At 38.3% G+C, this 16,053-nt stretch overlaps 1 protein-coding gene and 1 pseudogene across 1 annotated transcript; both read right to left on the bottom strand.

Annotated features, from left to right (window-relative positions):
- Window positions 1-434: 434 nt before the first annotated feature.
- On the bottom strand, window positions 435-1,391 carry LOC122731346 (olfactory receptor 5B12-like). Its single transcript, XM_043971379.1, has one exon. The coding sequence runs from the start codon at window positions 1,377-1,379 to the stop codon at window positions 435-437; it is 945 nt and encodes a 314-aa protein (XP_043827314.1). The 5' UTR covers window positions 1,380-1,391.
- Window positions 1,392-9,116: 7,725 nt separating this feature from the next.
- Window positions 9,117-13,738, bottom strand: LOC122731829 (annotated as a pseudogene).
- Window positions 13,739-16,053: the final 2,315 nt, after the last annotated feature.

Below are 16,053 nucleotides of genomic sequence, written 5' to 3'. Positions count from 1 at the left end.
TCTTCAGTAATCCTTTGAGTTAATTATTGCAGGGATGGACAATCCCTAATTCAGTTAGCAGTGACTTGCCCAGTGTCACACCAAGTGTAAATGGCCAGACTCAGAAGAGCCCCAATTCCATTAAACCATATTCAACCTCTTACTGTTATCAGAATTTTTTTAAAGCTCCTTTGAAAAGATCAATGACCCTTTCTAAATTTCAAAAACTACCATCAACTAATGACTGGAGTTGTGAGGAAATATTAATATAAAAATGGCAGATGACACTCAAATGTTGAAAGCCAATTAGAGGCAGATGCTCCCCATGTTCAGGATGGAAAGGAAGAAATTTGGGTCCCTTGATTCATGGGAGATAATTAGGGCATGAGAAATGGAGATGTTATGCTTTGAAGATCAAAGTGAGGAACAAAAATGCCTATCAGGTTCTTCCTTAATTAAAAATCAGAGCCTAATGAAGACTTTGTACCCTCAACAACTTTCCTAAAAGCACTCTTAACTTCCTTGTTCCTCAAGCTGTAGATGAGAGGGTTCAACATGGGGATGATCATGGTGTAAAACACTGATGCCATTTTGTCTGTGTCCATGGAGTGACTAGAACTGGGTTGCAAATACATGAAGATAATTGTCCCATAGAATATAGACACTGCTGTGAGATGGGAACCACAAGTGGAGAAGGCTTTCTGACGACCCTCAGCTGAGCGCATCCTCAGGATGGCAATAAAGATGAATAAATAAGATATCAAGATGACTATAATGGCAAAAAAGACATTGAATCCCACAACAAAGAAAACCACCAATTCACTGATGTGTGTGTCAGAGCAGGAGAGAGCCAAGAGGGGTGGAATATCACAAAAAAAGTGGGGAACCACATTGGACCTGCAGAAGTGGAGGTTGAAAGTGTCTCCAGTGTGAATAGAAGAGTTCAGAAAACCACAGAAATAGGAGCCAATGACTAGACCCACACACACACTGGATGTCATGGTGGTGGTGTAATGGAGGGGCTTACACACAGCTGCATGTCGATCATAAGCCATAGCAGCCAGGAGATAACTTTCAACAGTGGCAAATGCCACAAAGAAGAACATTTGTGCAGCACATCCATTGTAGGAGATGATTTTGTTGCCTGTGAGGAACCCAGCCATGACTTTAGGAGTAATAGCTGTAGAGTAGCCAAAATCCACCAAAGAGAGGTTGCTGAGGAAAAAGTACATGGGCGTGTGGAGATGAGAATCCCAAGAGATAATCACCACCATTCCCAGGTTCCCCACCAGGGTGATGAAGTAGATGACAGTGAACATTATGAAGAGGGGAATCTGGAGCTCTGGCACATCTGTTAATCCCACAAGAATGAACTCTCTCACCTCTGAACCATTCTCCATACGTATCTTTAAAGATTTTGTGAATCGCCTGGGTCAAGAGAAAAACATATAGCAGAATAAATCATGGCTAGTGATCAATAAGTTGTGAGATGTATAGAATCTTTTTAATTAAGAAACTGAACTTCTATTATATAAAAATTGCTTTTTTTATGTGGGTTAAACTTAACATAATAATACCAATTCTATAATTATGATTTTGTAACACACAGAGTAAGAGCCAAATTCCCATTATACTTTTTTTTTGAGGTGCAATGCGGGTTAAGTGACTTGCCCAGGGTCACACAGCTAGTAAGTGTCAAGTGTCTGAGGCTGGATTTGAACTCAGGTCCACCTGAATCCAGGGCCAGTGCTTTATCCACTGCACCATCTAGCTGCCCCCCATTATACTTTTAAAGCTTATTAATGAGTTTACATTTTGGAACAGTTTCTTAACCTCCTCTACCATAGCGACCTTCATCTTCATTCCACCTCAGCCACACATGAACATGACCCTATCCTTTATATGACCTTCATTCATAATTGTTTCAACTCTCTGAAGCAAAACTGTGGAATCTCTATCTTTGATCACAACATTCTGTCTTTCCATTGCATATTCTGCTTCACCCATTTTCAGCCCAGATTTACTTCTTACCAATATTCTTACCAGTTCCTAAGTGCCTTCCTGTTTCCAAGTTCATTACCTCCACTCTAGTCTTATTTTCCTTCACATAATTGACCTTGTGATTAACTGGTTCAACCAAACTCCCTCAACTAAGTGGAAGGATCCCTTTCCCCCTTGTCCTTTCATCAGTCATGCAAATTCTATGTTATATGTAACGTCTACTTTTTCTTGTCCCACTAATGTGATGCTCAATAAGTCCCATAATTGTGCTGACTGGCTTCACTACAAACTTCTTATTTTGTCTCACTTGAATCTTCACTGGGATAAAGAAATCAATTCTTCACTAAATCACCCACTATCCCGCTTTCCAATGTAAACTATTCTCAAAAACTTGTGTCTTGTATGACCTACTATGCCACTTCATTTCCCTTTCATCTTATCAGAAATAAATGCCATCCCCCTTGAGCTGCCAAGCTCTCTGTTATTCCCCATTCTCTCCTCTTTTTCTTTTATTTCAGAGAAAAAGATGGGTCTTCTCCTTGCCTACATTAACCTCTCCAATTATGCTCTTCATCTTAAATAACCATCATCATCATCACATCATTCATATAGCACTTTAAGATTTGCAAAGTGCTTTACAAATGTTACCTCATTTTATCCTAACAGTATTGCTGGATTTGAGTGCTTCTATTATCCTCATTTTCTAGAGAAACAAACTGTGACAACAAAAGTTAAATGACATGTCCAATGTCACACACCAAGTTAAGTGTCTGAGGCCAAATTTGAACTAAGGTCTTCCTAGCTTTGGGCTTAGCTCTTTATCCAACTGGGGCACCTTGATGGCTCTGAGAATTTAACCCTTCAATCTTTCAATCTCTTTATTTTCATTCTCTCCTTATTAACTTTCTCCTTCCCTGCTGTTTTTAATAATACCAACTCATCTATCCTTTAAAAAAAATCTTCTCTGCCATCTACTGAAACTATTGCCCTATTAATTCCCTTTTTTCCACTGAGAAATTCCTAGAAAAGAACATCTACTCCCCTTTACTCAGTCTCCTCACTAATCATTGAAGCCTCAACCCTTTATGTTCTGCCTTCTGACTTAACACCCCAAAAAAGTTCTTTCTCCAAGGTTACAAAAAATCTCTTATCTGCCAAATCCAATGGTTTGGGGATTTTTGGCAAATCGTCATTCTACTGGATCTTTCTTCAGCATTTGATACCAAGACCACACTTTAGCCCTTGATAGTCCCTTCTCACTGGGTTTTTCTGATACTATTCTCTTCTAGTTCTCATACCTAGAGTATATTATCACTCCTCATTCTCTTTATCTGTATAATTCTCTATCACACATCCCCTAAGCATGGGCTCTGTCTTTAGTGATTTACTCTTCCCTTTTTATGAGCTCTCTTTTGATAATGTATCAGTTTCCATGAGTTCAATTTTCATTTCTTTGCAGATGGTTCCTATGTCAATATGTGCAGTCTTAGGAAATAGAGCAGTGTGAGATATAATAGAAATTTTGAGTGAAATACAAAGAAGGGAGAATTAGAATTGATTTACTTATGAGAAGGGGAAAATAGACCATAAGCCTGACCCAGAGCTATGATATAGTGATATTAGGGGCTTCAATTATCCACACATCTGCTGGAGTCCTCTTCCAAAGGCAGATCATCTCATGGCATCTTAATTTATCATAGGGATATTTCATCCTTAAAAAAATGTAGGAACAAATAAGAAGAAATTTTATTCTGGATCTGATTCTCACTCACTAATAGAGAAGAATTTGTTCCTGGTATGGAAATTATGGGAACCTTCAGGGAAAGGATCACTGGATAATAGAAATTTTGACTAAGGAGAAGAAAAAGATAAGCATAATCTGATATATTTTCTAGTTTTTTTAGAAACTGATTTCAGTTGGTTCAAAGCAAATATAGGTGGGATTCCATTAACTAAAATGCTTTAGAAGAAGTCATCCCAGAAAGGATAAGAGCTATCTGAAGAAACAGAAGGAAAATGTTTAACTAAGGAAGAAAAATGTGATTAATACACTGGGCACATACTTGGATTTTTAAGCAGAAATATACAAGATAGAGAAGAAATGTCATTTAACAAAACAGACAATGCAGAAAGAGTTGGGTATGGTTATATAAGAGTCACATCAAGAATGCTAAGACTCAAATGAATTGAAACTGGCAAAGGAAGACAAGAACAAAAAAAACCTTTTAAAATTATATTTAAAGAAAACAGATGATAAAAAGGTACAAAACCATTTGTTTGGTGTATTTGGGGAGATGATAAATGACAACAGAGAAAGCAGAGCTTCTCCATTTCTATTTTCTTTCTTTTTTCTTCAAAGGAAATTTTATATTGGAAATTATAAAAAACAAAATTTCTATCAAGATAGTTGAGATCAAAAATAAGGAACCAAATTTTAAGGGATCATTTGGCTGCCCTTGATGAATCCAAGTCAGCTGGCCCCAATGATCTATATTTTTGTATTCTGAAAGAACTGGCAGATAGAATCACTAAGAGGGTACCACCATTTTCCCAGCAACCCAGTCACAGACTTAAAGTCATCATCAAATCTTGAATTTATGTCAACGACTACATTTTAAAAGTTGCTAGGTGGTGCAGTGGATAGAGGACTGACCCTGAAGTAGGGAGGACCTGCATTTAAATTTCACCTTAGACACTTACTAGCTATTTGAGCCTGGGCAAGTCACTTAACCACAATTGCTTTAAATATCCAGGGCCATCACCAATCATCCTGGCATATATCTTGCCACTGGACCCAGATGACTCTGGAGGACACAGTAAGCTTGGTGACCTTGCATAGCCCTCCCTCACTTAAATCCAATTCGGTGCAAGTCATGACATCACCCAAATGTTATGGTCCTCTTCAAGAACAAAGGACAAACAATAAGAAGAATCATCAATTTTACTTCCACAAAATCTCTTGCACCCACCTATCTCTAGTCATAAAACTACAACTCTAGGTCAGGCTCCTATTACCTCTTTCACAGAATACTTAAACAGAATTCTAATTGGTCTCCTTACTGAAATTTTCTCTCCTCACCAACAGATCTTTCATATAATTGTTAAATTAATATTCCTAAACCACAGCTATTCCTTGGCACTTTGATGCTCAAGAATCTTCAGTGGATCCCCAGGGCTTCTAAGACTAAAAACTATTTCACTATTTGGCACTCAAAGATTTTTGCCATCTGTCTAAAACCTCTCTTTCCAAATTGATTTCACATTATCTCTCCATATATCTCCAGAATTAGGCACACTAAATCTACTTCCATTTCTCTATCCATGATCTCTCATCTCTGATCTATATACCTTTGCAAAAGCTGTCCTTCATGTGCCAAATGTTCAGTCTCCTCAATACTTCCTCTGCACATCCCTACTTGTCTTAACAGTGTCAAGTCTTACATTAAAAATCATTCCTATTCTCCCTGAGTGTTAGTAACCTTCACTTGAATGTTTTATTGGCTTTGAATGTATGTATATTGATTTATCTTTGTAGACAATTTCTTACTGTGTAAGGTGTAAGTGTCTCGAGGGCAGGAACAACTGTTGATTATTCGACTGTTTATATACCCTTAGAGCTTAGCACAATGCCCAGAACAGAGTGAACATTTAATAAACTCTTGTTGAATTTAATTAATTTAATGAATTAAATTAAACACACACACAAAGTATGCAATAGGGAAATCCAGCAAATAGTAACAAAAGTAAAGAATTTACAGAAGAATTTTCATAGATTCATTGATTTTGAATTAGGTGGGACATGATAGACCATTGAGGTCAATCCCTTCTTTTTACTGACAAAATTGAAGCCTAGAAAAGTTAAGGGACTTTTCCAAGATCTGCATGTCAAATCCAGGATTTGAACCAAGTTCTGGTTCCAAATTTTATCATTTTTAAGGTATGGAGGGAAGACTTCTACACTGCAGAACAGGCTTCTACACTGCTTCTGCAATGACTCTTTGACATTAGGCAAGTCACCCATCCTCCCAGGGCCTCAGTTACTCACCTATAAAATAAGGGAGGAGAAAAGGTCTTTGCAACATGAAAAACTGTATACCGTGATCCATGTTTTTACAACTATTTAATTTGTAAAATTATTTCGGGAGTATTTCTAACCATAAAGCTGAAATATCATCTTTTTATTGAAATATCATCTTTTGTAATAGCTAGAGAAGTTTGTTGAAAATTTTGAAATCCATGGTATATAGTTCTTGATAAAGTGCTTTCAAATAAAGAATGGTAAAGGCCTCCTTTCTCAAATACATAGAGAATTGAGTTAAATTTATAAAAATAAAAGTCATTCTCCAATTGATAAATGGTCAAAGGATATGAACAGGCAGTTTTCAGAAAAAGAAACCAGGGGCAGCTAGATAGTACAGTGGATAAAGCACCAGCTCTGGATTCAGAAGGACCTGAGTTCAAATCCAGACTCAGACACTTGACACTTACTAGATGTGTGATTCTGGGCAAGTCACTTAACCCTCATTGCTCTGCAAAAACAAACAAACAAAAAAAGAAAAAGAAACCAAAGATATCTATAGTCATATAAAAATGTTCTAAATTACTACTGGTTTGAGAAATGCAAATTAAAACAACTCTGACATATCAGCTCACACCTATCAGATTGGTTGATATTACAGAAAGGGAAAATGATAAATATTGGAGGGGATATGGGCAAGTAATTTGGAACTATGCCCAAAGGGCCATAAAACTCCATACCCTTTTATCTGGCCATACCACTACTAGTTCTGTTTCCCAAGAGATTTTTAATCTTTTTTGCAGGCAATGGGGGTTAAGTGACTTGCCCAGGGTCACACAGCTAGTAAGTGTCAAATGTCTGAGGCCGTATTTGAACTCAGGTCCTCCTGAATCTAGGGCCAGTGCTTTATCCTCTGTGCCACCTAGCTGCCCCCAAAAGATTTTTTAAAAGGGAAAATAATTTATTGGTACAAAAATACTTATAGTAGCTCTTTTTTTGATGGCTAAGAATTGGAAATTAAAGAAATGTTGATCAATTGAAGAATAGCTGAACAAGCTGTGGTATATTATTATAAGGGAATATTATTGTGATATAAGAAATGATGAGCAGGATGCTTTCAGAAAAAACCTGGAAAGACTTACATGTACTGTTGCAAAGTAAAATGAGCAGAACCAGAAGGATATTATACACAATAACAGCAAGATTGTATGATGAACTGTGAATGACTTAGCCATTCTCATCAATACAATGATCCAAGACAATCCCAAAGTAAAAATAATAATAATAATAATAATGCTATCCTCATCCAGAGAAAGGAACAATGGCATCTAAATACAGACTGAAGTATAGTACTTTTTTGCTTTCCTTCTTTTTTTATTTTGTTTGAGCTTTCTTGCACAAAATGACTGATATAAAAATATTTTACATGATTAGACATGTATAACCTATATCAGATTGCTTACCATCTTAGTGAGGGGAAAGGGAAGGGAAGGAGGGGTAGAATTTGGAACTCAAAACTTTAACAACTGAATTCTAAAATTGTTTTACATGTAATTGGGAAAGTTAAACATTAAAAATAAGTAAATATCAAGCTAAACAATCATGATTAATGTTGCGAATATGTTTTGCATGACTGCACTGTATGAACTATTTCAAATTGTTTGCCTTCTCAGTAGGGGAGGAGAGGATGGGAGGAGGTAGGGAGAGAATCTGTAACTCAAAATGTTTTTAATGTAAATTTTTTCCTTGTAATGAGATAAATATAATATTTTAAATGAAATACATAGAGAAATAACAAGTCTATGAACAAGTGGCTAGTGGTGGAATAGTGAGACCATCCAAATCATGGTGAGAAGACCTGGGTTCCAATTATGGGTTTTTTTTTTTCCAATTTACTACATGTGTAACAAACATAACGAAATATTTATTTTCTCTCAGGCTCTCCATTTCCTCATCTGTAAAACTGCCTGTTCTCCCAAAGGATTTTTTCCTCAACTTAATGTAAATGAAGACTCAGCAGCAAAGTGGATAGAACAAAGGATATGGAGTTAGGAAGACCTGGTATTCAAAATCCTACTCTAGGCCATTACAATCTACATGATCCAGGCCAATTCACTTAACCTCTTTCATCCTCAGTTTTCTCATCTTTTTTTTTTTTTTAGTGAGGCAATTGGGGTTAATGGACTTGCCCAGGGTCACACAGCTAGTAAGTGTTAAGTGTCCTAGCCAGATTTGAACTCATGGTACTCCTGACTCCAGGCCCGTGCTCTATCCACTGCACCACCTAGCTGCCCCAGTTTTCTCATCTTTAAAATAAGGTCAATAATATCTCTTGCCTCACACGGTCTGTTGGGAGGATCAAATGAATTTAAAATAATGTAAATTGCTTTATAACTTCACATTGTAAAATAAATGATGATGATGATTCTCTTTTAAAATATAAGCTCATGGAATGCTATAAAGATGGTGCTTCCTAAACCTGTGATTTGGAACCCTGTGTCTCCCCTTTCCTTGGATATTCTTTTGCTTTTTCACATGACAGTTCTATTATAGATCTGAGTATGTCTTGTCACTAATGCTCTAATGTATGAGACCTTGTTGTTGTTGTTCAGTTGTTTCAGTAATGCCCAACTCTTCATGGACCCATCTGGGGTTTTCTTCATAATGATATTGGAGTGATTTGCTATTTTCAGCTCATTTTATAGATGGAGAATTGAGGCAAATCTAAGGCTAAGTAAACTTGCCCAGGGTCATAAAGCTAGTAAGTATCTGAGGCAAATTTAAACCCAGGAAGATAGTCTTCCTGACTCCAAGCCTGATACTCTATCCACTGTGCCACGTAGCTGCCCTATGAGACCTACCTGAGTTCTTTAGTTTGGTGACAAGACTCCAAGGGGGAAGATTAACCAAGTACATACACTTGAAGGTCTTCAATTAGAAGCCTAAATCAGAGAAGAGTAGGAAGAGGTTTTATTGGAGAAACTTTCTCAGTGTCTGCACCAAATACACAGAGTTCTCCAGGCTATGGCTGTTGTCCTCAGTCACTGATGTTGCATGGATATTGGTGTCAGTGAGGTAAGTAGAGAACTAAAGCAAAGGAGAGCTGTTTCTGAATAAATTAACAAGTGAATAATGGGTGATGACCTTGCTTCAAGCTTGTCCCATGCACAATAGTACAAATGGAGTCAGAAAAGGTTTTCTGTGGCTTGTGGCCAAGACCTGAGAGTAGAGTTTTATAAGCCATGGGAACATCAGTGTCCTCGGGGGACAAAGACTCCTCTGAGGACCTCTGAAGATCCTCATTCTGCTCCTGTGAAAAACGTGTAAAAACACCCCAGGGTCTATGGGGGACTCATACAACTCTTGCCAAGGTAAGTCATGGATGTTCTCAGCAGTTGTTGAGAGGAACTTCTCCATGGTACTCATAAGAAATGATTGCTCTCAGAAGAGAGTCAAGAAACTAAACCATTAGCTTTTTGGAGCTCACTAGGCAGAGACCTATGGAGGCACTAGGTGGACAACAGGAAAAAAGGCAGGTGAGGAAAATAGGCCCTTAGGCCTCAGGCAGAGTGGCTTCTTATAATGTAGCTTGAATTCATTTGGTCACACTGAAAAGTACGTCTGCTTTCAAGGGGAAGGGGCTGACAATAAAGGGGTTTAATGAGTTCTTCAGTGATGAAATCTCAGTGATAAAAAAAAGAAATAAGAGAACAATGAATCACTAAAATACAAAGAAAAGAATAGAATGAATTTTAAAATGAGTACACAGAAAGCAGTACAATTTCACTATTGGTCAAAAGTAATAAATACTTAAAAGTTGTACATAATATTAATTAATATTAATAATAATTCAAATAAAATAATAATAATAAATTCCTGTGCAATTTTTAATCCATCCTTTGTATATTGAATGTTCTTGGTTATTAATGCTTGTAAACTCATATAAAATGTATTTTAAAATGATAGAATGTGAAAGTGTTTCCCACGCAAGTTCAATATAAGGAAGCAGTGAAAGGAATTTATTAAGTGCTCACTATGTGCCAGAAACTGTCCTAAAGGCTTTTATAATGTTATGTTATTTGATCTTCACAACACCCTGGGAAGTAGATGTTATTTTCTCTATTTTAACAAACTTAGATAGATAGGGGTTAAGGGATAGCAGAGTCATGTAGCTAGTATCTGAGGCTAGATTTGAACTCAGGACTCCCTGTGACTCCAGCCCAGTGCTTTATTCACTACACCCCCTAGCTGTCATCTAGCCATTCTCCAAATAAGCTAGTTGTGTACTGGGTGGAAGATGAGGAAGTAGCACCCTTCCTCAATCCTGCCTCAATGCACTTCTCCAGGCCTTATCTAATTCAACCATCCAAGCCTAAAGGAGAGCCTTTGACCTTGTTAGAAACAATGTCATTATATCTTTCTTGTTCTTTTTTTTTTTCTTTTGCAGGGCAATGGGGGTTAAGTGACTTGCCCAGGGTCACACAGCTAGTAAGTGTCAAGTGTCTGAGGCAAATTTGAACTCAGGTTCTCCTGAATGCAGGGCCGCGTGCCTTATCCCCTGTGCCACCTAGATGCCCCCCCCATTATATCTTGGAGTACTTGGTGAGTTAATTCTAAGACCAATGACTTTCCATTCTAGCAGCTCTCAGGCTGGATTCTGCTGAGATGAAGGAGCAATTCAAGTTTACTGTTTCCCAGGCTAAGCCATTCAAGCTATTTATTGGCTTCTGTAGCTTTTTGTAAACAGGTAAGTTGAAACATTAAACTACCAGAATCAGGCACTCAGAGATAGAAGGCAGCTAAGAAGCCATCTAGTCTGGCCAGTACATGAACAAGAGTCCCCTTTGCAATGCAGAGGAGATAATGGAGATGGAATCAGTTATAAAGTGTGGTTCCAATCATGTTGTGGTGAGAAAGGGCTGTTGTCTCTTCTTCAGTTCTTCAGTTAGGTTTACAAATAAGCATCAAAGAACATGAGGAAAGATCTCAATACAAATGAGATGATTCTTACTTCTTGTTAATAGAAACAAAAGAATAGAAAACCCTCAGAAAAGGCCTGTGGCCTTACTTATTTTTTACTTTTTTTCCTCAATTACAAGTAAACAAAAATTTTTTAACGTTTATTCTTTTAAAATTTGAGCTCCAAATTCTCTCCCCTTCCTTTCTCCACTGTCTCCTCCTTACAGAATTCAAACAATATACTATATATTATACATGTGTAGTCCTGTAAACATTTCATATTAGCCATGTTTGCAAAAGAAAAACATATTTAAAAAACCAAGATTAAGTTTTAAAAAGTGTGCTTCAATTTGCATTCAGACTTCATCAGGGTTTTTTTCCTCTGGAGGTGGTTAGCATTTTTCACCATAAATCCTTTATTAATTGTCTCGGATCACTACATTCTGAAAATAGCTAAGTCATTCACAGCTGTCACCATTGTACAATATTGCTGCTACTGTGTACAATGTTCTCCTCATTCTTCTAGTTTTCATTTCACTTTGCATTAGTTCATTCATGTAAGTCTTTCCAGGTATTTCTAAAAGCAAGCTGGTCATTTCTAATAGGCAAAAGAATATTCTATCACCATCTCATAAGTACATACTTGTTCAAGCCGTTTCCTGATTGATGGCATTCCCTCAATTTCCGTTCTTTGCTGTGGCCTTATTTCTACAGGATTACCAGATCCATTAGAACATTTATTTCAACTGTCTAAAATAAAACACGTTGATAACAGCATGACCCAATGGCAAAGGGTGACCTTGTAGTGAGGAGACATAAGATGATTCTTGATTTGGGCTATCTGTGTGATCATAATTTCACTGACCAGCAGTCTTCTATATAGGTTATAAAGAAGTGGTAAATCTGTCTACATATAAAGGAAAAATGTTGCACTGGAAGCACCTCATGTGAAATAAATACAATTGCAGACAAAAATTCAGCTTGAGGAGAATAGTAAATTAACTTTTCTGTAGCACTTTTCTCATAACCAAGAGAGATCATTCAGGGGATTATATTCCCCAACTCATTTAATAATTACTCAGGCTGCCAAGTAATCCAGTGAGCAAATGAAATAAACACAAAGGTTTCCTTCAGTCTTGACATCATGCTCTGTTCAACAGCAATGAGAAAATGCTAAAGTCCTTTATAAATTCAAGTGAAATTTTCTGAACTTCAGAAAGTGTCATGGAGTGTGAGCTAGAATTGAAATAACTAGTTCATATTCCCCCAAATCCTATTGTAAGGGCTAAAATTCTAGCTAGTCTGTCTAAAATATCTTCATGAGTGGTCACCAATAAATTATAAGCTTTAGCAAGAGTTAGATTTTTAAAGCATTTATTAAGGAGAATAAGAATTTGGGTAAAGAGAGAGAGAAAGGCCTACATTCATCTATCTATTAAAGGGAGAGCACATTTCTAGCTCCCTTCTCCACCAGAGTCCTCAGGACAAGAGAGAGTCAAGGCACCAGGCTCCCCCCTATTCCTCCCACAAGCAAACATCACTTCCTGCACCAAAGAAAAGATGCATGGTCTTGCCCTCAGAGACCCTTCACCTCATGGAGGAGCTTTTCTACAGTAAGTCTCCAGCAGGTGGTGTCATTCCAGTCATTACACTATACAACGTATATCAGTGATTCAGTAGTGGAAACCTTCTGTGATAGATGTTTCCAGGTTTTAGAAAGAAAAAGGAGAATCCAATCTGCCCATTTGATGGATGATAAAGAGGGTGTAGGCTTGGAGAGTGTGTGAACTAGGAAGCATGTGAGGAGAAAATATGTATTACGTTTGCCCTTAATCACAAGGATATACCTAATGAGGACTTTGCACCCTGAGAATTTTAATGAAGCACGCATTGACATCTTATTCCTTAGGCTCTAGACCAGAGGGTTCAACATGGGTATGACTATAGTGTAGAAGCCAGACACTACCTTGTCAGTGTCCCTGAAATGACTAGAACTAGGTTGTAAGTACATGAAGATGACTTGTCCCATAGAATATGGACACTGCTGTGAGGTGGGAAGCACAGGTGGAGAAGGCTTTCTTCCGGCCCTCCAGCTGAGCGCATCCTCAGGATGGCAATAAAGATGAATAAGTAGGATATCAATGATGACTATAATGGCAAAAAAAGACATTGAATCCTACAACAAAGAAGACAATCAGTTCACTGATGTGTGTCTCAGAACAGGGAGAGAGCCACAAGTGCTGGAAAATCACAAAAAAGTGATGGACCACATTAGAACTAAAAAGTCAAAGCTGAAAGTGTCTCTTGTGTGAATGGAGGAATTCAGAAAACCACAGACATAGGAGCCAATGGCCAGACCTACACACACCACTAGATGTCATGGTTGGTGTATAATGGAGGGGCTTACACACAGCTGCATGGCGATCATAGGCCATAGCAGCCAGGAGATAACTTTCAACAGTGGAAAAAGGCCACAAGAAGAAAAACCTGTGCAGCACATCCACCATAGGAGATGACCTTGTCCTCCATAAAGAAGATGGCCATCACCTGGGAAGTAATAGCTGGGGAATATCCAAAATCCACCAGAGACAGGTTACTGAGGAAAAAGTACATAGGTGTATGGAGATGGGAGTCAAAGAAGATCAGGACTACCATGCCCAGGTTCCCCACCAGAGTGATGAGGTAGATGACAGTGAATATTAAGAAGAGAGGAACCTGGAGCTCTGGGGCATCTGTTAATCCTACAAGGAAGAACTCACTCACTTCTGATCTGTTCTCCATAATTGCCCTTTAGGAGTTGGGTCATTCACCTGTGACAAGAAAGAAACCATCAAAAAGTTAATTTTGTGCAGTGAATAACTTCTAGGCACAATCCATTGCCAGAGACATAGCTTGTGTTAGGGGCAGCAATATTGACCTGAGAAATAAGGAAGATCTGTGTGATCATCATGGTAACTGTTCCAGCTCCCTCTACTTTACTTTTACAGGTTCATGGTGATAGAAATGTTTTTTCATATTCCCATCCCAACTTCGTTTTTGTCTACCAAACTGAACAATTCTAAATGTTTCTACATCATAGGTCAGTCTGAGGTCTGCCTTGTTGCTGAGAAATATTAGCATGAGGAAATGTGCTACTAAGTCAGAGAGGGAAGGCTTTCATCTTTCTCATGCAAATCTTGCACTCTGTTAAAGAATCTTGTAACAGCGAGGCCGGCCAGTGAGTCTCATCCCTTGTAAGCCTGTACAGAATTCATCAGGTGACATTTCTTTGTGGACTTCAGAGCACTCACAGGTAATTCTGTAACTGGTTCTGGTCTGTAACTAAGTGGTAAAGAGGAACCTTTGTTTGTTATTGTTGTTGTTGTTTGTGTTGTCACCATATGACTGAAATTATGGTGAGTTCAAAAGATATAGCCACCCAGGGTGAGGCCTCAAAGTGTGTGGCTCTCAATGGATCTTATTGTCATTTAGAGAAGGAGAATAAACTTCTGAAGGTCACTGGAGAAGGAGCTTCTTGGTCCTCTCTCATCCGGAGCCTGCATAAAGCCAGGGGCAGCTAGGTGGCGCAGTAGATAAAGCACTGGGCCCTTGAGTCAGGAGGACTTGAGTTCAAATATCACCTCAACACTACTGGCTGTGTGACCCTGGGCAAGTCACTTACCCCAATTGCTTTAAATATCTGGGGACAAAGCTAAGTCATCCTGCTAACATATCTTGCCACTGGAACCCTGAAAGCTTTGGGAGAAAAGAGAGTGAGGTTCTGTGACCATGCACAGCCCTCCCTCACTTAAAATCCAGTTCCCTGCAAGTTATGACATCACCCTGATGTCATGGTCTTCTTTGAGGAACAAAGGACCAAGTGTACATTGCATAAATCTAAGAAATGCCTGCTGTTTTTTCTTTCTCCCTCTCCCAACTCTCACACTTCAATATAATGTTACTTCCTCAATCACCCTACCCTCACAATATCTTAACCTTATTCTTGTTTACATGACCTACCTCCTCCACCCCATCTCACGAGTTCCCATTTGCTCATTTCTCCATTGGATTTCTATTTGGTTGATCTTTTTTCCAGAAAGTATATTGCTTGGGCACGATTTTGTATCTCTTGTATTAAGCTGCTAATTCCCTTTCCATTTTTTCTTCCACTGATCTCTTTAAAAAATTTTCTCAAGAACTCATTTCATTTATTTATTTATTTGTTTGTTTATTCATGCATTTATTCATTTATTTATTTGGTTAGTTGGGGATTGTTTTTTGTTTTTGTTTTTGTTTTGTTTTGTTTGTGGGGCAGTGAGGTTTAAGTGACTTGCTCAGGGTCACACAGCTAGTGTCACATGTCTGAGGTTGGATTTGAACTCAGGTCCTCCTGAATCCAGGGCCAATGCTTTATCCACTGCGCCACCTAGCTGCCCCTCATTTCATTTATAAAAATAAAAATTTAACCTAAAAAAAAAAGAAACACTTTTTATTCATCTCTTCCAAAAATTCTGTTGAGTTTGTACCCAAGCTGTGTCTTTCTCTGAGGCATTGAAGATAGATGTTTTGATCTCTCCAACATAAACATGTTGGCAGATCTCTACCAACATAAAAGGTCAATGTTGTGTGATTCTTCTTTGGCTTGCCCACTTTTCTAGCCTACTTATCTGACTTGGACTTGATGTTAAGGCTGAGCTCTGTAACACTTCTAAAATGAAAGTCTGGCCTGGTATTGTTCTGCTTTCTGAAGATATTGCATATTATGTTATTTCAGGATCTCAAGTACAAACTGGGCACCTTCAAGCTTTCAATGATCCCAATGTAGCCTAAAGGGCAAAGTCTGATTACTGCCACCCTGGTCTGAGCTCTGCAACTCCTGACCCTGACTTTTAGTCCAGAGCCACAGTCCACTGCTACTAGGCTCAGCAACTATCAGACGCTCGATAGTTCACAGTTAGTTCATAGTGGTAGAGTGTAGGCTCCCCTTTGGGCTTAAGATCCTTGCCTTGGCTATTCCTTTATAGGATGGGCCTAGCTTCTGTCTGCTCTCATGGGGGATCTAAGCACACACCAATGCTGTTGAGTTTGGAATTTCTTCCTTTCTCGGAACACTCCCC

The sequence above is a fragment of the Dromiciops gliroides genome, chromosome 6 (genome assembly GCF_019393635.1).
Source record: "Dromiciops gliroides isolate mDroGli1 chromosome 6, mDroGli1.pri, whole genome shotgun sequence".
Lineage (NCBI taxonomy): Eukaryota > Metazoa > Chordata > Mammalia > Microbiotheria > Microbiotheriidae > Dromiciops > Dromiciops gliroides.
Note: the sequence above shows the minus strand (reverse complement) of the source record. Positions and strands in the feature narration are given on the sequence as shown.

Coding starts and splice junctions, on each gene's coding strand:
- LOC122731346 (XM_043971379.1), bottom strand. CDS start 1,379: ATGGAGAATGGTTCAGAGGTGAGAGAGTTCATTCTTGTGGGATTAACA.